The following is a 20,870-nucleotide window of genomic DNA, read 5'->3' as shown; positions in this document are numbered from 1 at the left end:
GTTTTACACAGGAGCAGCAGAAGGAAGAAAACTGAAAATGTGACTTTACTGTAGAGTGGGTTAGAGCATAAAAAAGGATGTGACAAAGGCTGAGCTAATCCATTCTTTGGTCTTTACTGGCAAGGCCAGCTCTCAAGATTTCTGTATCTTCCTGTTTAGTGACACAATTTGGTGAAAGCAGTAGGTGTAGGAACAACCAAGCTGGGCTCCATTTAATCCCTCTGGGCACACAGAAATCCGTGGAACAAGGCAGTGTCTTGAGGATGCCAAGGGAGCTGGCTGAGGTCACTGTAAGAGTGCTATCAGCTCTGAAAGGTGGCAGAGGCAGCTCCCAGTCTCTGAAAACAAAATCAAATATTAGTACATATTCAAAAATAAATAGAGGAAGGCTCAAGAAGACCACAGTCCAGTCTGCATTATCCCATCTCCAGGCAGGCTATGCACTAAACACTCCTGGAAGACATTTCCAAGCACATATGTTTACAAACAACCAATACAAATTTGTTAAGGATCTGAACAAACTAACTGCTCTCTATGGCTGTTCCTGTGCAAAAGCAGAGCACAGTGCTTTTTCTTCCATCTCTTTATCACATTTTTTTCCATTTTTTCCATTTTTTTTCATAGGGGCTTTGTAGCTCAGTTGTAGAGATGCAGATGGATGAGTGGTTAAAAACTGGATGGACCTTTAAAATCAAAGCTAGTGAATAAAAAAAGCCCAAGCAAGCAGTCCATAGGGGTGATGCAAGCTGGGGTCATGGCAGGGACTGATGGCATTAATTTCCATCAGTGACATGGACAATAGACTATATAAACTGAAATTAGATGTTGCCACAACACCAAACAGGGAAAGGGCAAAGCTGCTGCTCAGAGGGACTTTGGCAGATGGAAGGAATAGGCCATTAAAATCCACATAATGTCCAACAGAGTAGCAGAAGGCAAAAGCACAGGCTTTAACTTATGCCAGCTCATGAGTTGAAAACCTAGAGACTGCATCTGCAGGAGAGGAACTGGATGTCCTGATGGAGCAGGAGCAAAGACAGTGCTGCATCCTTGCAGGTGATGCAAGTTAACTGCACTGGCAAGAGTGTGGCCAGCAGAGCATTCAAAGTGATCCTGACCCTTCCACGTGGCATAATGGTGCCCTATCTGCAGGACTGTGCCAGCTTGTGGGGACACCACTAACAGGAATCTTTACAAACTGAAGAGAACGCAGAGGAGGAGTGAAAGGGGTAAGGGGCAGGAGGAAACAAAAGGCTGAGAGCAGTAGGTTTCTGCAGCTGAGTGGTGGATCCCATAGCTGCCTTCTGCTACATAACAAGAGGGTTACGGAGAAGATGAAGCCACAGGTGCATTGCAAAATGACAATAGGCAGATGCCCAGTTGCAGCAAGAGAAATTCCAATTGGATTTGTGAGGTGGGGGGGAAGAAATTAACAGGCTGCTCAGGCGTATTGTGGAATCTTCTTTCTTCAAGATTTTCATGTACTACTGGAGAAAACTACTACTGAGCAACCTGTTCAGACTTTGAATATGGCCCAGATGTGAGCTGAGGGTAGGACCAGATAGCCTTCAGAGGTGCCATCCAACCCGAATGATTCTAGAAATTCTAGACAATACAGTACAATCTGTGTAATGTATGTTTGGATGGCTTAACTGTGCAAAAGGAAAAATTGTTATTTTTATTCTGGCCTATTGCTGAGCGCTTATACTTTTAGGGTGTTTATAATTTATCTAGAGTGGCTCAGAAGTATTTTCTTTTATGGAATAATAAAATTAATTTACTTTTTTCCTTAATGTAAAGAATTCCAAACAAGGTGGAGCACAGGAAATGTTCTTTTTACTGTGAAAGAACTTTGATACTGGACTTTCCCCTGTGAGAGAGGTTTAAATCCCTTGACATTTAGCTCAATTTCCTCTTTGCTTTACACCTGTGCAACAACATTTCCCTGAAGTCACAGACCTATTATAAGAATGAACATGTCAGTTTCTTAATTACACCCATGGAGCAGTGACATCTTGACAGTTTCTTTCTTTGTCACTGAACTTACCTTGAGATCACCTCAAGGTTACCAGTGCAGTAGCAGTGGCTGAGTAGGGAAAAGTCCTGCACCATTCAGGTCCCCAGAGTTCAAAAGGTGCTGGCTGAATTGGTGACTTGTAAATTGGTGACTTCCAAATCCATTTAGGTTTCAAGGTCCTGGGTTGTTTGGTGTATGTACTATTTCTTCAGATGACTGAGTCACCTGACTCAATGTGACTGGAAATGAAGATCCATTCAGGAGGACACACCTGTTCTTTGGTCTTTTTTGCTCACCTAGCACTCACTAGTGCTTGTATAATGACCAATATGAGTTGTGCATCATTCAACTACCATTTGGGCCAGGGATAGTTATTTGGGTATTTTTAGCAGTTGTATTTCTAAAGGAAAATTAGGTTTGCACGGTAGATCTGTACTGCCATTTGAGTATTTTTTTTCCTAAATTTTCAGCAGCTATGGCTTTTTCTTACAGTTGTTATAAGAAGTAAAAGCCCAAGTGGGTGGGTGTAATAATGCAAACAAAACCAAATAACTCAGAGCTGCAAAACTGAAATTCAGCAAGAGCGAGACAAAACCAAAATATGACCATATGGAAACTCTGCAATGTTGGGAATGCTTGTTTCTTTAATTCTGAGAGGGAAAAGGCAAAGATTTGTAAAAAACCTTGATGAAAATATAAAATAAGCAGCAAAATAAATCACTGTAATAATTCTACATACACTTTTTTAATAAAGAACACTTCCTGAAAATATATATGTGCTTGAAAAACATTGTTTGTGGAAAATTTTGCAAATACCATCAAGTTACTTAAATATACTGCTGCCCTTAGGTTGAAATACATAAACCCCGTGGAATGGATTGAACCTATACCTATACATCCAAATTTATCTCTTAAATTAGTTTGATTATCATAACACCCTATAAGAGACTGCAAAAGCCTACCAGCACAGGAAGATCCTGTGGCATTGTTTAAAACTGGAGCTCTTTCACCCACAAATTTAACTGACCTTCTTGCCCCCTGCCTTTCAGAAACTGCAGCTACAAATGCCATCTGTATTAGCAATATAATGCACCGAATGACAGTTTGATCCTTTATCTGAGCTATTAGAACAAAGAATAAGTGGTTATTAAAATTATGACTGACTTGAGGGGTCAGCAATACTTGACATTTATGTGAGACTTATTCTCAGAGAGCAGAAATAAACTCCATAGGCAAATGCCAAGTACAAGCTCACCCTCCACTGGTCATGGCTAATAACCTGCCCGTCACACCAGAGGACAAAAGGTGCTGCACAATAGAGCAGCCAGTCACCAGAGATTTCCCAGGAAGCTTCACACAGCAGTGCTAGGCAGACTTGTGAGAAAGAGAGCTGATGTTACATTCCAGTACATATTAACAAGCTGTTGGGCCTGAAGTGCTGAGTCCCGACTCCATTTGACAAAAGCATCTCCTGCAGAATCCAGCAGGAGCTCGGCAGGGTCAGTCTGCAGTGCAAACAGGAGGGCTGGTCAGCAGGACAGCTATTTAAAAGTGATCGCACTCAACGGCTTTGCTGCAGTCTTTCTCTTTCACCTTCACCATTTTGGAGTTCACAAGGTCATTTCACTAATTACAGTGACAATCCATTTATCCATGAAACTTTTGTAGACTGAGATGCCCTTTTGGATACAAGGATTATGGTTACAATGGCAGAAGATTCAATGATTGCAAGCAAGTTAAGAGGAAGGAAGCAGGAAGAGGAAATCAAGCAATGGCAGAGATCCCTGTTTGTTTCTTTATTTGCTTACACTAAACTATTTCTATTACACAATGTAGAAAGAAAATTATTTCCAAATATTTCCATTCTGCAGTCTGTTTTTCTACAGTTATAATTATCTAAGGACATAGGCAGAGTAACTTCTGTAAGGAGGGGTAATACTCCCTGTCAGCTGGTATAGAGTCTAATTTTCTAGCTAAACTGATTGATCCAATAAAGGATTCTGCCTTTACAAACTTTGTCACAGGAAATTTACTGATGATATTTAATGATTAGATTTTTGTCTAATAACCTCCATGCCAAAATCTCACGTGCGATTTCTCAGCAGGAGAGGTAAAAAAATAGACTTAACTTCCTTTCTTTTCATTTTGCTTCTGGGCTAAGACATGCTACTCTTTGCTTTAATTTTATCCTAGGATCACTCTTTGTGTTTCACCAAGGATGCCCTAGGATATCCAGCTCCCACTGCAAAAGTCTTGCAGATCTCCTCTCTGCAACACTTCACCTCTAACACTGGGCACCAATGTTCAGCTGGGACAAAATATACATTCCACATCACATGTACCATAGTTCTACCCCAGACCTTTGCCAGAGTAAATAAATAACATGCATCTGCCATAATCAAAGATAAAAACAATAGTATGTTCAGGAAGTCAACCAAAGAAAACCAACCAACAAACCAACCAAAACAAAAAACCTCCTTGAGAGAATACAAATAGGAGTTAAAAGATAAATCCTGTCAGTCCCAGAGCCTCCACATTACTAGGGCAGTTGCCTGTTACAATAGAGGTGATAAAGCTCTCTTCTCTAGCCTGAAAGAGACTTGAAGGCCTCAAAATCCATTACAAACAGAATCAGAAAAATATGGCCTGTGGAAAGAAAAATTTTATTCATCTACCCAAAAGAAAAGTCTTGGATAGGCCGCTGAAAACAGGAGCATGCAATACTGAGTGGCTAGGAGGAAAGTATTGTGTTTGCCCATACTAAAATACAAACCAATCTCTAAGTCTATCCATGCCTCAGCCCCACCATGACAGGCTGGTTGAGTTTTCTGCCTCCAGGCACCAGCAGCCAGCAGTGCAAAGCTCTTTCCTGATGGCCACTGTCCTTTTTCCATTGCTGCTCCCTCAATTTCAGATAACTGTCTATTTTTGGAGGAGCAGAGCTCCAGACCAAGAATTAAAAGTCTTAGTAAAGGTCAGCTGGTGTTTGTACGCTTCTAATACAAGACCTTTGTTGAAGCAACAAAACATTTAAATCCCTCTTCCTCATGTGTTCTGTTGAAGAATCCCTAAATTTAAATTTAAAAATGAAAGCATAATCATTACATTAAGAGTAATTAATGTATTCTATCCCTTTATCACAAAAGTGTGCTTTCCAGGTGGTGAGGTTTTTTCAGCTAATTTAATGTTCTATTTAAGAGCATTCAAAGGAAGGATTAAAATGATAGTGAAAATGGGGAAATATCAGATTTAACACCAAAACTTTTGAATACGAAGATTTATAGTCTAAAGTTTTAAATAATTGTTCAAATTTATAAGAGGCTGTTCAAAGCTGTAATTGAAAACTTCTGGAAATATTCATTATATGACCCATAACAATCATGGTAAGACTTGTAAAAGTTATTAGAGTTGTCAGCTTAGCACATAAAAGTCAAGACAATGTCACAGATATAACTCTTCTGTGTATATCACTATTGGCAAATTGAATTTAGGAATTTATAGGCATGCACTAGGAATTTGATAATTTGTTTTACCTATCTCTAGAAATGTCATTCATGTAAGTGTCAGCAGCTACTAAAATGGAAATTATTGAAGAGAGAACAGCTGCAACTGTCACCTCCCTATATCTCTCTTTCAGACCTTCAGTTTGGAAGGTCTGGCTTTCATCCTGTCTTTCCTCATTGCTTTATATAAGGCTATGTTCAAACTGGGAAAATTAGAAATCATCTCTAAGTCAAACAGTGTCTGAAATCTGTCCACAAATCGGTTCTCATTCTCCAGCCTAAACTTCATGGCCCACAGAATAACAGTATCATTCTTGCACAAGTGATCAAAAGTTAGGAGGAGCTCATCCAGGAATGGATGGTAGTAAACTACATCAGCAGCCATAATGTAGTCAAAGTGACAGGAAGACCTAGGAAAGTTCTTTTCCAGATCAATTCCCCAGGACAACTCCTTGACGCAAGGCTGGTGTTTGCATTTCTGCTTTGTATTTTGGAGAATGTTGTACTCAAGGTTTCCCAGTAGTTCTGGCAAATCTGTGGCAGTTACAAAGGCACCTGTGACACAGAGAAAACAAATACAATATTTGAATATACAACAACACTTGAGTAAAAGCCCATTCACAAAAGCCACTGCACAAAGAATTGGTTTTATCAGGTAACTCTCGCTGAGGGCAATAAAAAAATGCAGATGCTCCCAATAACTCTTAAATATTGTGCTTAAAGTAAATGTTTTCTTCCTTGTAGTTCTACTCTACAGATTGCCATCTAAATGCAGCTGATGGGGAGAAATCAGATACTTACTGTATCTTGATATCATCACATTGGTTAAAAGTACAGTGGCTGACCAGGGATTGATGAATACCCATTACTGAATCCAAGAAGTCAGCATGAAATTCAAGCATTACCTCAAGATCTTCCCTTCTCACACAAGAAGAAGTTTTCTCAGACTACCAAAAGCCAAAATTCTGTTAAAATGCAGAACCTACTGACCTGGATTACTCTTGGAGATGAATAGGGTGCCATGACAGAAAACACAACAATGTCTGTAGCAGAGGGATCAAGTTGCTGAAGGAAAATACTGAAACACAAAGGGATAGAATTGGATGGAAGGTGACCTGCCATCCAAGAGCTCTTTGGTCAAAGGAAGGGGATGCACTGGTCTTACCTACATCTGGCTCAGTCTACTTGCCACTGATACCCTGCAAAGCCACTAATTTTTTATTTTGATCCCCAGTTTAGCATGGTTAATGACAACATATCTACTGTGACCTCCTTTATTGTATCAATACACTTCGAGAAGAAAAAAAAACAAATACCAAAGCATGTTTCCAAACAAGCCTTTTAGAATTTACTGTTTCTTGCTCTTGGAAACTTTCAAACAACAGTCTCTTAGAAGAACCAAGCCACATCATTTGTCCTCCATTATTCATCTGGGAGGTGTTTCCCAGAGCTTAAGAGAAATATCACATACTCACCCAGCAAACTGGCTACTATGGAGACCAAGCCAGTTCCAGCTCCAATTTCAATCACATTTTTGTCAACCAAATTGCATTGTTTAGAATGAGTTTCCAAAAAATAACACAGAACAAGAGCCTGTAGGGGAGGAAATCCATGAACATACTGAACAAAATAATGAACTAAATCCCTTTACTAAATATGAATTGTCATTTAAAAGCATGCAAAAAATTTGTTATCTGTTCAAATGAGCAATATTCATTCAAGCACTATCCCTAAAGGATCACAGCTCACCATGATCTTTGGGCTCTATAGGTCACATAATAAATGCTACAAAATAAGTCTGTGAATTATTACAGACAGAAGGAGCAGCTACAATTAGATAATCTGTCACAACACATGACATGAGTTGTAAAATTCTGGTCACCAATTCCTGCTTATAACTGGACTTACTTCTGGTTGAGAGAAAATATCTCCTCCACAAAAATATCCTTATATAAAGACTGCTTCTGAGACAAAATCCACAACAACCCTTGTTAAGTTCTTCCAATAGTCAAATATTTCTGGCAATAATTAATTTTTAGGGTTCAAAAGAGACACATAGATTTACCCCCTTTTCTTTTGGCTCAGTTTGTTTGCAGTTTCTATTTGCTTATCTGGTTAAGCTTAGCAAACTTTCATAGTAAATACAGCCACAAAGAGCATCTACAACAGACTCCTTACACATGTATATATAAAGTGATTAACTGATCAAAAGTTAAAGCGATTAAAAAAATCTTCTCAGCTTTTCTGCCCTATCTCACACTGACCAGTGCATTTTAGCACACTGGTGAAATAGAAATTGCTAATTTTATTTCTCTCATAAAGATAGTTTCCATATTTACTTCCATATCTTTCTCAGACTTTGATAGAATCTCCATTGACAAATAAGATGATTGCTTTATCCTCTCACAATACAGATCACCATTTGGAAAGGCAATCATTAGCGGCCTGCTCTGGCACAGCAAAATTAGTTTTGCTTTCCAGTAATAATGAATGAGAAGGAAAAGAGCAGGAGGACTGCTGACCCAGTGTTAACATGCTAGAAAGTAAAACAAGGGGGTTTTTTCCTACCTCTTAATTCAGAGCACAGAAGAAAAGGTAATCCAAACCTATATGTATCATTTAATCAACAGCACTGATATAGAAATCAGTCTGTGAGAACCAGGAATAATTAAAGTCAGGTTCCTAAAGCCTGGATCTGATATTTGACATTACATTAGGATTTCCTCCTAGTTACGTTAATTCCTATAATTCCTTCCATCAGGGTTTTGCCATTTTCTATTGTAGAAACTGGCTGGCATAATCAAAGTTTCTGAAGGTTAAATCAGGGAAACTTTGAAATCTGCATTCCTTTCCATGAAACATGCAGAAGCTTTACTTTCCTTAAAGTTTCTGCACTCTTGAAAAATTTGGCTGCCATTTTTCAGAAGATTTCAAGTACAGCCAGATGGAAGTGGAAGGGAGAATATCAAGAGACAGAGATCAAAGGATTATCTTCCTTCCACAACAAAATTGGCTAAGCCCTTCCAGAAAAAAAAAAAAATGTTTTTCAGTAAAGTCCATGATTTTGTGCAAATAATTGGTAGTCAGCCAAACTTTCCATGAAGACATACACAGAGGTCAGCAAAACATATAGTACAGATGACTGTTCCAGGTCTCCTAACACCAGGAATATCATTTGGACTTCAAAGCAGAAGAGTAGGACAACTATGCTCAGCTGAACTACGGTCATACTTCTAAAAAACAGTATGATCCTAGGAGGCTGAGGCAGTTGGGAAAGAAATGGAGCATCCTGGGTCTCTCCTTTAGGGACACAAATTTCATCATGCATCATGGCACCTCCCTGGAGATTTCTCTCAGTCCTAATTACTTCAAAACAGTAAGTTTGCTCTATTGTACATATTCAAAACCTGAAGAAGAATACTTGTATGGTGAATGTGTTGATGGTTCCTCTATCAAGAGCCAAGGACAATGGCTCTCTCCAACTAGATTTCCAGCTGTTTAAGAAACTGAATGCTGCAGCTGAACATTTTCCCATGTCTACGTATTAACAAGGTAAATTTGTTCCTTACATGAGAAGGTTGAATAGCTTCTATGAATGATAACACCTTGTGAGCTTGCATCACTGCTGTTTCTGCAACCTGGATCTGCCTGCTACACAGCCATCGGTATTTATAAAATGTACAGAAATGCAATCATCATAAAACTGCCATATTTGTTTCAAAATATGCTTGTAATTAGCTAATTGGATTAAAAGCTACTGGCAAGCGAGGAGAGGACACAGGATCATACACCTGGGGTGATTGCAGCATGCACAAGAAATACCAAGTAAGCTTTGAGAAACATAAATCCACAAAAAAAAACAGGTTAAATTCAGGTTTGGGATTTGCAGAACAGAGACAGAGAAACACAGAATTATTTCCTTGGGTTTGTTGTATATTTATTATACAAAACAAATCTTAAAATGCTAGATGGCTCCAAAAATGAAAAATAAATATACTACAAAAATATTGTACCGATGGCCAGACGACTGCCCCGTAGCAATCAGTGGCTTCTGTAATTCTTATCTCATGGCCAGCAAAGTGAAAGCCCTCCCAGGTCTTATAAGCTATATGGTCAGGAAAGAAACGCCTCTCCATGATTTCTGCAACTATCTGTTCATCTTCTTTTTCCCCTGGAAGCAAAAGTATAAAAGGTCAAAGAGGCTGAGAGGACAGATAATAAAACTATCAATTCATGTTAAAAAGCTGATTGGGAAGCAAGAATATAAATTACATCCATGAATAAAATACATTTTACCATTAATTGTTAGCATGGTACACAGCTATTCTTCTGAATTTTCTAATTGAAATTTTCAGTGTGTGACTAAATAACTTCTTTCATGTCTCACTGAAGCAGCCAAGTTCATACAAAGTAAAGAAGGGGAATGTTAGCATACATTGTTTTCCATTTCAGCAACCAAAAGGAAATTTTTAAACTTTTTTCTTTCAAGAACAGCTGCCCTAGTAAAGACACAGCCTTATGCACCTGCATTTTTCATTATTCTCCATATCCTTTTATTGTTCACTTTCCCCATATTCTGGTTCTTTCTGACAGTAAACAAAAGGAGCCGGAATATCATTTATAAGTCTGCCATAAAACTTGTGAAACAGACCCTAGCAACACAAATGATGACAGACAGGAGTGGAAGCACTTGTGTTGTCAGGAAAGTTTATCCACCCACCCCAACAGCGCCCTGTCAGAGGGATTCTTTCCAGTTGGCTTGATATCCTGTATGCCATCCTTGTTGCTAAGCAAAGAATATTTATGATAGCTAACAAAATCCAGGATAACTGTTCTAACAGAAGAAGATTCATTCCTTTTTAGAGGAATACCAAGCTAGTTTCAGTTTTGCCATCATCACACAAAACTGCACCACAATGTCAGAAAACAATATTTAAATGAAACTATCTAGAGCATTTTCTTAGCAAAGCCTAGATTCCTTCTAAGTTTTCATGGGAATTTTGCTTTCATAGCCAACTATGGTCTGTTAGCAAACCAGTGAAAGAAAAACATGTTCACAAGCTACACCTAGAAAGCATGCTTGAGATTTAGATAACTCAGTTACCACCTTGTCCAAAGCAGAGTTTCTGTATCAGACCTGCAGCTCCCATCAAAATCACAGATATTAACTTTGGGATCTGCTGGCTCTGGAAAATGAAACCATTTATGCTGTCATCAACATAAAAGACTTTGCTCTACTGAAGATTCTTCACTTTTTCTTCTCCCTTGAATCATTATGGTCACAAAGAACATAAAGACCCCAAGTGTTGTTGTTTATATTGCCATATGCCTCAGTATTTTTATTATGATAATTATGGACAAAGTCTCTCTTCCTTCCTTGTTCCAAGGAATAAAAGCAGGGGTGAAGACAGAAAAAGATTATACCACACAAAAATACATCATGAAGTTGCTCAAACCTATTAGCCAGTTCTTTAAGCTTGTAACTCAAATTTCAGCATCACAGGAAAATAGAGAATAGCATCAAACAAGGAAGAAAAACAAAAAATATTTGAATTTATGTTGACATTAAGACACAAAAACACAATAAAAGCTGACTAACCAACCACAGTACTTGTAGAATCTATTGCAGGGGGGAAGAACCCCAATCACAGGGTACAGCAAAATTAAAAACTGTATCATGCATATACTGCTAGGAAAAAAATGTTTTCATAAATTTTCATAAATTTTCAAAATAAAATGCCCAACATTGAAACTATGGTATTTTAAGATGTTGGAAAACAAGCAGTATGTGTCAGCCTCTTCAAGCCTCTGATGTTAATCTGGGAGAAAATACATGCATCACTGTGCCTGTAATGAGGGAGCTCTTGACAAACATGAGCTCAGTGCCAGGGAAATGCTGCTTCAGGGCAAAATTAATCTTCTCTTATGAAAGAAATAATAAAAAGCTGTCTTATTACACATATCATAAGTGTATTTAATAGATCATCCTGTTTCCAAGCATGCCAAATATAGCCTGCTTTTAATCTTCTCCCATTGCTCAGAGCAGTCTGATCTTGTTCTGTGATCACTACTAGCTGTGGAAGTAAAAGCTATTCTTTCTACTACCTTTCAATTACAACCATTTTTCTTGATTTGCCTCCCTTGACATCTGTTTTGGATCCAATTTTGTTGAGAAGCTGGTAACTTATTAGGTCTTAACTTATAAAGCTCCTATGAGATGATCTATAAAACTTTAGCAGTGTTGCAGCTGCCCCTCTAGCACTCAATAAACATTTCCCACCTATTCCCTACAGGATCAGCGAACTTCCTACTTCAGGTTTGCATAGCACCTACACTAACAGAGTTTGTAAGCCACTGCTCTCTTCCTGAGCATTGTCTGTACCCCTGAAAGAAGAATCCCAAATCTGCCGATCAATAACACCGCTTGAATTTTTGCCCATCTTATCCTTTTGGTAACCTGCCAGGTGGCTTATCTGGAGAACCTTATGCTTTTATTTTTTTTTTTCTCTACTTTTCTTTAAGAAAACTCTACTATTTTGGAGAATCAAAAAAAATATTTGTTTCATCAGAGTTATCATGTTAGACAAGGCCCAAAGGAGAAACTTTCTCAGAATCAGGACATTAATGATCCTGACAAAAAGAGTGCTGACGAATAAGGAGTGCAGAGTTTTAGTCAGATTCATTTATTTTGTACAAGTTTCCCTTTGAACAGCAAGAAACACTCCTCTGCTCTTCTTATCTTTCAGAATACTTTCTTGTGGGAGTGCACAAAAGCAAATAAGTTATTTTTTCTGTAACTGTCCTCAAAGCACTGAGAATAGAAAAATAAAGAACTAGTGAGAAATCTTTCAAGTGACACAAAAATTGTTGTAAGACTAAGTAAAATCCAAGTGAGATGAACTCTTTTAATATCTGAAATCATTAAGCAAATTTTGCTGGTACTTTGATCAAACTAGTTCCTTGATAACAGGTGTAAAAAGCTGAAAGGGAGTTATTCTCCTGCAAGTGAGTCTTATGAGTCAATGAATGGACTCTAATAACTTTTTGAACAAAAAGAGATTACCCATCAGTAGAATAGAGTAGGATAAGAGAAGAGGAGGCGTGACTGAGCTGGCTATCAATTCTTGTAAGAATGGAAGTGCATAACAGGCATTTCCATCAATACTACTGGAGCACAGATACTGAACCATCAGAACTGAAAAGTCTGCCAGGATTGGCTCCTCTCTTCTTCACAGATCCAGAAGAAGACAAACACACAGGTTGTGTTTGACAAGATGCCTATCTTGTCAAACACAACCTGTGTGTTTTTCTTCTTCTTGCTCTCACCCCTCTTCTTTGATGTGAAGAAGTGTGGAAGTGGTATACACACAGAACTATTTTCTTCAGCCTATTCATCTGTTTGCATGAGCAAACACTGAAACCACTGGAGTTTCTAGTGCCAGAACCTTATTTATAGGAAGATGAGGCAGTTTCATCCACTCAAGGTAACATATAGAACATATAGAAACTGAGATTATTTTTCTTACTGAAACAGAGAGATCTCCTTTATCTTGAACTTGTGTACAAAATGTTACCTCTCTAGTGCCCCAAATCCTTCAAGAATGTCTTCAAGTCTCTTAAGACTTTTTGCCCAATAGGTTAATTGCTTACAGTGTTCTTTGGAATATTTTAGATAAAACATTGCTTATTATATAAGTTTAACATCTTTGGATCATGTTCCATGAGCGCCCTTGACTTTTCATTAATATCAGGACTAAGGGAAAACCTCATGTACTGTTGACACATCTTGCACTGAATCAACTATTTCAAATAGCCTAAATATCATTTTCAAAGGCAAAGCAACTGAAATACAAACAAAGTTTTCCAAACAGACGTACTAATCATGTGGAAAACTGGAGTTGTGAAGCCAGTGGCAGGTTAGTTAGATAAATGTGTGTCAAGCTGCAAAATCCTGTGTAGGGAACCAGAGGATTCTGCTTACACATTCACACATCATGTTAAACAAATGTTAAAATGCTATGTGTTAGAACAAAAACCTAAAGAAACAAAATTACGTGAGTTCTGCTAAGAGAAAGCTGAAGTCCTTCAAATAGGGAAGGGAAGGTAGAAAGAAAATAACAGGAAACAGACCAGACCAGAACAGAAAAAATTGCAAACTGCAGCATCTTTTTTCTATAAAATTAAGGCAACCTTTATGTGCTCAATTTTGCATAGAATTAGTAGAAATATTACCTGTTTAGAAACAAGATACGTGATCAGCTATTTACACCACTTGTCACATAAAATCTAGATGCCTGAACTAAAACATTGCTAAAAAAGTAAAAGGATCCTTCCACCATGAAAGCTGTGAAGAATATACTAGCACTCAGTATCTCCATTTTCAGACTCATTCACAAAAAACACACAGAGTAACAAAACATACTCCAAATACTTTGCTAGTAGATTCGAAGAAGGATTCATTCAGAAAAAAAATATTTTCACCCATTGATTCATGGGAACAGCCTACAGGGTAGAGAAAAATATATTAGACTCTTTCGAGTGTTGGCCTGACTCTGCCTAATCCCAGGAGGTCAAATGGTGCCACAGCCCAATGTCACAAGGAAATAAGATCCAGTCATCTGCTTCTCGCCTGCTTTGATGGATTTTCTCCAACTGGCAAAAGGAATGAAACCCAAGACTTTAGCATGAACTTGACCTGACAAAGCTCAGCCCTACAGCAACCTATTCTCCCATCTTCAGAAGGAGTATACTCTCACCTGTAGAGTTTAAAGTTCACATTTTAGACTTGTCCTTACAAATATTTTAATAGCATGCATCAACAGCTGTGAAGATGATTCCTCTATGACTTCTCAGCAATTGAGAAGTCAGTCCTCTGGAAAGGAGGACTACCTGTGTTGATATTAGTGATTGAGTGACGCTAGAGAGTTTCCAAGAGATTCCAAGAATTCATAACATCCAGGACTTTTCAGATCACCCCCCACTCTGGACACACAGGAGGGGAGTCACCCAAACTAAATATCTAAAGATGTATTTTATTTATATAATGTGGAAATAATATATATAATACATATTGTTTGTCTTAAAAAAATATATTGTCACTATCTATATATCCCAAAGTCAAGAGGATACCTGCAAAAAGATCAGTAAGGGAAAAAACTTGCAACTCTACTGTGACTGTAAGACATGACTGGAGAAGAGTGAGATTACTCCACCGATAGAAATTATCCAAAGGTATCCCAATAAATCCATATGGAGATTTCCAATGTCTCACACCAAATTTTTCCTGAAACTACATAAAGGGCACAATAGTAAGGGACTTTGTAGACTTGGAAGTTTTGCTGAGCTACTGTCATGTCAGGATCAGAGCCCTGGTCCTACAAGCACTACCTATGGCTCCATGGAAACATACACAATCCTGAATCACAATGTAGTCCCTAAATTTCAGGCAGCATCACTTTAGTATCTTTATTTCATTCCACTTATTTCTATTTTATTCAATTTCAGCCTAAGGGCTCTCACAGGAAGGTGTTAGGAGGGAAAGCTAAATTGTGCTCTTGACTTCACAGAAGTCAGATGTAAACTACACCTTTCTAAGAATATAAAGCAAAGTACCATTCCAGTATGTCTAAACTGCACAGTTAATTTTTCCTTACTTCATCCCTACCTACAAAAAGGAATATCATCACGTAAGTAGACATTCCACTACATTCATTACAAGCCCTGTCTGCTGAAGTGATGGCAGTGAAGGGTGTATTGTATCGATTAATCTGAGATACCGTGTCACAGTAACAAAATGTTTGAAACTTTATACTTTGAAATGCAGAAATACAAAACTGCAACCCACAGGCAGACCCTTCTCAGCCAAGACACAAGATGCACTTAGCCAGAGCATGAGGACACAAGAACAAGAGAAGGGTTTGCTCACAGTATCCAGCCAATGTATTTATCCAGGTTTGAGAGCTGTGTTTTCAGTTTCAAATTTACAACACTGATATTCCAGCCCTATCCAAGTCAAAGGTCATCTAAATACCATTAAATGGCTGAAAATAGAAGTACTGTAGTCATTTTATCTCATGAACACATAATGAATTCAAGTTTGCCAAGTACTTCCCTTGTTACTTCATCATGTTTGTCTGTCATTGAAAACATCTCCAAGTCTAAGCTCAGAAGCTATTTACTTTCTAAAAATAACTAAATTATGTCCCTTTGACTGCAAAGCAGACTCTGTTATTAAATTAGATGGTCTAATATATATTATAAAAGGCAGCTAACTTCCTGACAGATAGGAAGTGACCTTAAAAACGCTGTCAGTATTCAGCTACCAATAATTCTTGATTTCTAAAATATTCCTTTGCATAAAGGACCTGAACACCAACCCATGCAGTCATACCACTTTTCTTATGTGGAAGTTGAGATATATTATTTATTGTCAAAATGCAGCTACTGCAAAGACTAAAGAAATGAAAATAGGAAAGTTGGGCACATGGCTGAGGGAAGAATAAGTTACTGACTTCCCTACAAAGATCATATATGCTTTGATTATTTGATTGTTGCCTCCAACTTCTGTTCTGTCCATACACAAGAAGTTTTCATTTGAGTTTAGCAATATCTTAAGCTGTCTACTTATTGAGGGGAGAGAAAGGCAACAGGGAAGTGTTGAATTAATAAGATGAGCCAGCAGGAAACCAGGATTGCAAGAATCATGCTAGAAGGATAAAAGCAAGGAAAAGTCCAACTACAAATCAGGCACTCAGTTGTGAAGAGGCAGATTTGGGGTCCGTACTCAGGCCCCAGGATGTTTTTCACATTTTATAACAAAGTGTTTGAAGTCAGTGAAAAAGCGTCAGTGCAGAAGAGCATGAGAGAGAAGTATCTCTAGAAGTAACCCGGGAAATATGAATGAGGTGCTACATCACTATTGCCTCCCTGAATTATCTTAAATTGTAAATTACAGGGTTAGGATGCTTTTCACTTGGCTCCACTCCAAGTATGTCCCATTTAAGGCACCGCTCTGGACTCCACCAAGATGCTTGAAATGATGGCAGGAATTGCCATCAATTGGGACATCTGTCAGGCAGGGCAAGTAGAAGGAGTGTGTCCCTTCTAAAATGTCAGGATTTACGAGAAGGTTACTAGGTCAGCATTTTCTCACATATTTATGGATTAAAAACTGAGCCATGGCCGAGTGAAGTGAGACAATGGACTGTCAAGGACAAGCACACCTGGCAAACTTGTTCTTTTGTCTCAGAGATAAAATTATTCTGGGGTGAATTTACATAATGCAACTAGGGTAAAGTAATTTAGTTTGCCAAAAAAAATTAAGACAGGAATGGTAGCATCTGGTCTCAGAAACATTTAGCCAAGGAGTGTTAAAGCCAGAAGGAGAAATTATGTGAGGAAAGAGAGACATCTAACAATGCAGGAGTGGAGAACTGATTGTTTAAAGCCACAAAAGGAATGATCAGACTGCGTGATGACTGACCTGTAAACTGAGAACCGGTAGTAATGGGAATCATGAACAAAAATAAGGAGTTTTAAACTGGAGAATGTATGACAGGTAAATTAATAAGCAAAGGGGAAGGCACCAAATAAAAAGAGCTGAGACAGTGAGGGTGGTGCAACACTGGAAGAGGTTGCCCGGAGAAATTATGGATGCTCAATCCCTGGGAGTATTCAAGGCCAGGTTGGATGGAGCTTTGAGCAACCTGGTCCAATGGAAAGCATCCCTGCCCATGGCAGGGGGTTTATAACTAGATTGTCTTTAAGGTCCTTTCCCACTCAAACCATTTTGTGAGTCTATGATCCTATGACTGAAACATGCAAAGAAACCAAACTGGAATAAGAACACTGAGAAACAGATATTGAGACTGGGCAGGTGAAATAATGAAATAGGAATGAGGAAAGCAGTAGAGAAAAAGGATGAGAACAAGGAAGGCACAGGCTCAAAGTAAGTAAGCAGGCAAATCTCTGCGCATCAGGTTCGATATCCTTACATCTCCAGAACCTGGCACAGAATTTAGGGTGGCAAAGTCTGTAAAGATATCCAATTTCAGTCTCCTCATTCTTTTAGATTAATGTTTATAGACATAGAAGAGAACTACCTGGCTCTACACAGACCACAACTCAGCTGAGATTTTACACAAAAATATTATGAAAAATAAAATAATTATTCAAATATCCTCCTTTTGCTCTCAGCTGTAGAACATAACTATATCCCATTGCAAAACATATGCATTTGTCTTAATACTTAGTCTAATCCTGGTAACCACTAAAAAAACTAGGGACAATTTATGAAGATTTAGAATCCTCAAAGATGTGCAGCCATGAAAGTATTTAAGAGATAACACTGCCAACAGCCCCTGAAGGTATTTGAAGGTAGGGTCTGAGGCTGTCTAGACAGAAATCAGGCTTGTAATAACCAATTCTCCTAACCGACAGCCTGTAAACAAACCTGCCTGAAAAGCTTGATCAAAGTCACAGCTTCATTCCTTGGAACCAGACACAGGCAAGTAACTGGAGGACAGATGCCAGGCACCAGCAGGAAGCTGCCAGGACAAGAGCATGCAGGTATAACACACTTGAAATTCCTTGTGCATTGCTAGCACAGTGCTACAATGCTACAGCAGTGCTATCTGTTGCATTTTCTGTACCAATGGCATAAACACAGTCCTTCAGAAAAAAATTAATTAGAACATAGCTCATTGTCAGAAAGACACTTTGTTCCTTTTACTTAATAATATTCTTAAGTGCAACAAGGAAACATAGTGAAATAAAAACCATTTTACCCTCTTGTCTTTTGAATTCTCTGACCCCTTGATTTTGTAGATGGTTATGCTGTGATGATGTCAAATCCATACTATGCCACAAACCCTAGGACAGAGAAACACAAGTCTGTCTCAATATAATTACTTTATTTCTTCTTTCACACATAAGCTTCATTTTAAATAAATAAATGACATGTATTATGCTACAATTTACTTCTATTGATAGTAAAGACATGAACACATGTAAGTATGAATATTCAAGGCATAAAAGCACAAGACACAGCAAACTATTTCAACTGTTATAGTCTCATAGAGGAAAAAAAACAGATAAAAACAAACCAAAGTTTTGATTCATTTTAGATCTATTTTATGAAATTTTGTTGTTAGAATCAAAATCAGGTTTGGTAAGCTTATAAAGGATTGAAAGGAAAGATAGAAACAAATTCCTGAAAGAGAAAAAAAATTGCACCAATATGATCTAATCTTGTTTGAATTAACTGGTTTGGAAGGGAAGGAAACAATCTAATAGTAAAAGCTGTGCATGAGAATAAGGGGGCAGGATCTACAAATAACATGCTGAACAGAAAGAATACATGCCTATATGAACAGGAGTATGCTGGAGAAAAAACTAGTAGGATTAGTGGGACAGAGGACAATACAATTTTCAGCTGTCTGCAGACAACCAATAGTCTCCAATACTTCATATTTTACAATCAGAAAGAACACTGAGTTCACAGAAAAAAACAAAACAAAACAAAAACCTCACATAGTGCTTTGATACTTTGATACTTTATTTTTGATACTTTGATATGATTTTTAAATGTCCACTCTTACATGCAAATTTGACTGATTTTTGCCAGGATGGTTACATGTAGCATATAGTTAATAATCTACAGATGTTTAAACGTCCAATAGGGATGTAATTAAATAAGGCAATGACTAAAAGAGTATCTTTCCATAGTGGGACCAAACAATAAAAACAAAACAAAACAAAACAAAACACAAAAAAAAAAAAAAAAAAAAAAAAAAGTAAGGACAATCAAAATAAAAATATATTCTGAATATCAAATCACCTTTACAGTGCTAAGTCTTAGGCAGATTTTTCTCTCAAAACTTCAGGATCAAGAGGACAGTATGGAACAGCCCTCTCTTGTTTGAGAGGATGCACCTTACACTCTTGACTTCACACCACAAAAAGCACAAAGGTTTAATGTTTAACAATACTACTACAATACCAACAGCCATTATCCTGTTCGAAGGTGCAAATAACTTATGGGCTTTCTACATGTCTCCATAGCACACAGAACAAAAATATTGCCATTATATTTATGTCTATACATGAACTTAGCAACAGCAACATCATTAGATGGGAAACAGAAAAGAGACTCTGTGGGATTCAAAGCCTTTGTTATGTGTCTTCAGAATAACAAGTGGCATAAAAAACTACAGGGATACTAAACAGAAAATGTTGCACACAGTCATCACCTTGTTGTTTATATCAGAAGCATTAAAAATGACAGATTTTCTTCCCATTGGAAGACAAAATAAAAGGCAAAATCACCCTACAGGACAAAGTCTTTGTATTTTGTAGTCCTTTACATTTTTAATGTAATTCTAAAAATATCCTGAGGTGCACTAAAATACACAGCAACCTAAAATAGTCCAACATGGGCGTTCAGGAGTGCTACAAGCAACTAAACAGTGCTGAACAGCTCAGCTACACTTTTTAAAGTAAATTATATAAACTAATTTAGCATAAAAGACAGAGACAAGCGAAACACCACTGGCATGTACCGCATTTCGGTCTACATTACCTGAATCTCTCACAGCTTTCCAAAGACGGTGCTCCAACAGCCAAGTCCTTATCTTGCCCCCGTGACAGGCGCAGGCAAAGGCGTGATCCGAAGCCTGTGTCACACATTGCCACCATCCCCACACCGGCAGCGATCGCAAACGCCGACAGCTGCGGCCCCAGCACAAAGAGGGCACCTCGCAGCCCTTACATAAGGGAGCAATTTTGTAACAGCAAGAGACACCCCTGCCTCCCTAGGGAGCTCCGAACACAAAGTAACCAACTCGGGAGCGCTGTTTACAAAATAAATAGTGGCAGCGTGTTAGCAACTCCCCACTGCTACTAAAAAGTAACTGAGGAACAAAAAGTCATTACTCAGAGTCAAAAGGGTCTTCCAGGACAAAAGTTTACCAAGGGGAGGGGGTGCTTTTGCAGCTGTTGTATAGGAATGCATGCTCCCGTTGGAATGCAGAACTGTAACAAAGTACAAAATCCTAACCCTGTCACCCTGCATAAATACAAACATACCACTGCTCCACATCCAAGATGTCCATGCACTCAACAGATCACAAACACTGTCGTGGGACCAAACACAGGTATCTAAGACTTCTCTTTTTTAGACTGTAATCAATTCAGGACAGGAGCCATCTCTCACTTTACACATTTTTAAGAAAAATTAGACTTCAACCTCAACTTGGTTTTCTAGGCATTGCCAAAAAATAATAAATTATTGTACCAAAACACTAAACAAGCCCTACAGAGAAGTGAGAGTCTCTGTACCATAGTTAGCAGAA

The 20,870-nt window shown here is 38.2% G+C and overlaps 1 protein-coding gene across 1 annotated transcript; it reads right to left on the bottom strand.

Annotated features, from left to right (window-relative positions):
- Positions 1 to 2,734: 2,734 nt before the first annotated feature.
- On the bottom strand, positions 2,735 to 20,217 carry LOC132069721 (protein-lysine methyltransferase METTL21E-like). Its single transcript, XM_059466124.1, has 5 exons — positions 20,099 to 20,217; positions 18,306 to 18,390; positions 9,534 to 9,691; positions 6,996 to 7,113; positions 2,735 to 6,075 (listed from the first exon to the last, which is right to left on the bottom strand). Exons 2-5 carry the CDS (start codon positions 18,373 to 18,375, stop codon positions 5,651 to 5,653), a joined length of 771 nt encoding a protein of 256 aa, XP_059322107.1. The 5' UTR covers positions 18,376 to 18,390; positions 20,099 to 20,217; the 3' UTR covers positions 2,735 to 5,650.
- Between the last annotated feature and the right edge of the window lie 653 nt (positions 20,218 to 20,870).

This window comes from Ammospiza nelsoni, chromosome 2 (assembly GCF_027579445.1).
Source record: "Ammospiza nelsoni isolate bAmmNel1 chromosome 2, bAmmNel1.pri, whole genome shotgun sequence".
NCBI classification, from domain to species: Eukaryota; Metazoa; Chordata; class Aves; order Passeriformes; family Passerellidae; genus Ammospiza; species Ammospiza nelsoni.
This window is presented reverse-complemented; position numbering and strand designations above follow the sequence as displayed.

What these genes read in the sequence shown, in the direction of transcription:
- LOC132069721 (XM_059466124.1), bottom strand. Translation starts at nt 18,375, where the DNA reads ATGGATTTGACATCATCACAGCATAACCATCTACAAAATCAAGGGGTC. An exon ending in AGAATTCAAAAGACAAGAGG is followed by an intron (nt 9,692 to 18,305) that starts GTAAAATGGTTT and finishes TTTTGCTTCCAG; the next exon opens with GGGAAAAAGAAGATGAACAG. An exon ending in CATAGTAGCCAGTTTGCTGG is followed by an intron (nt 6,076 to 6,995) that starts GTGAGTATGTGA and finishes TCTGTGTCACAG; the next exon opens with GTGCCTTTGTAACTGCCACA.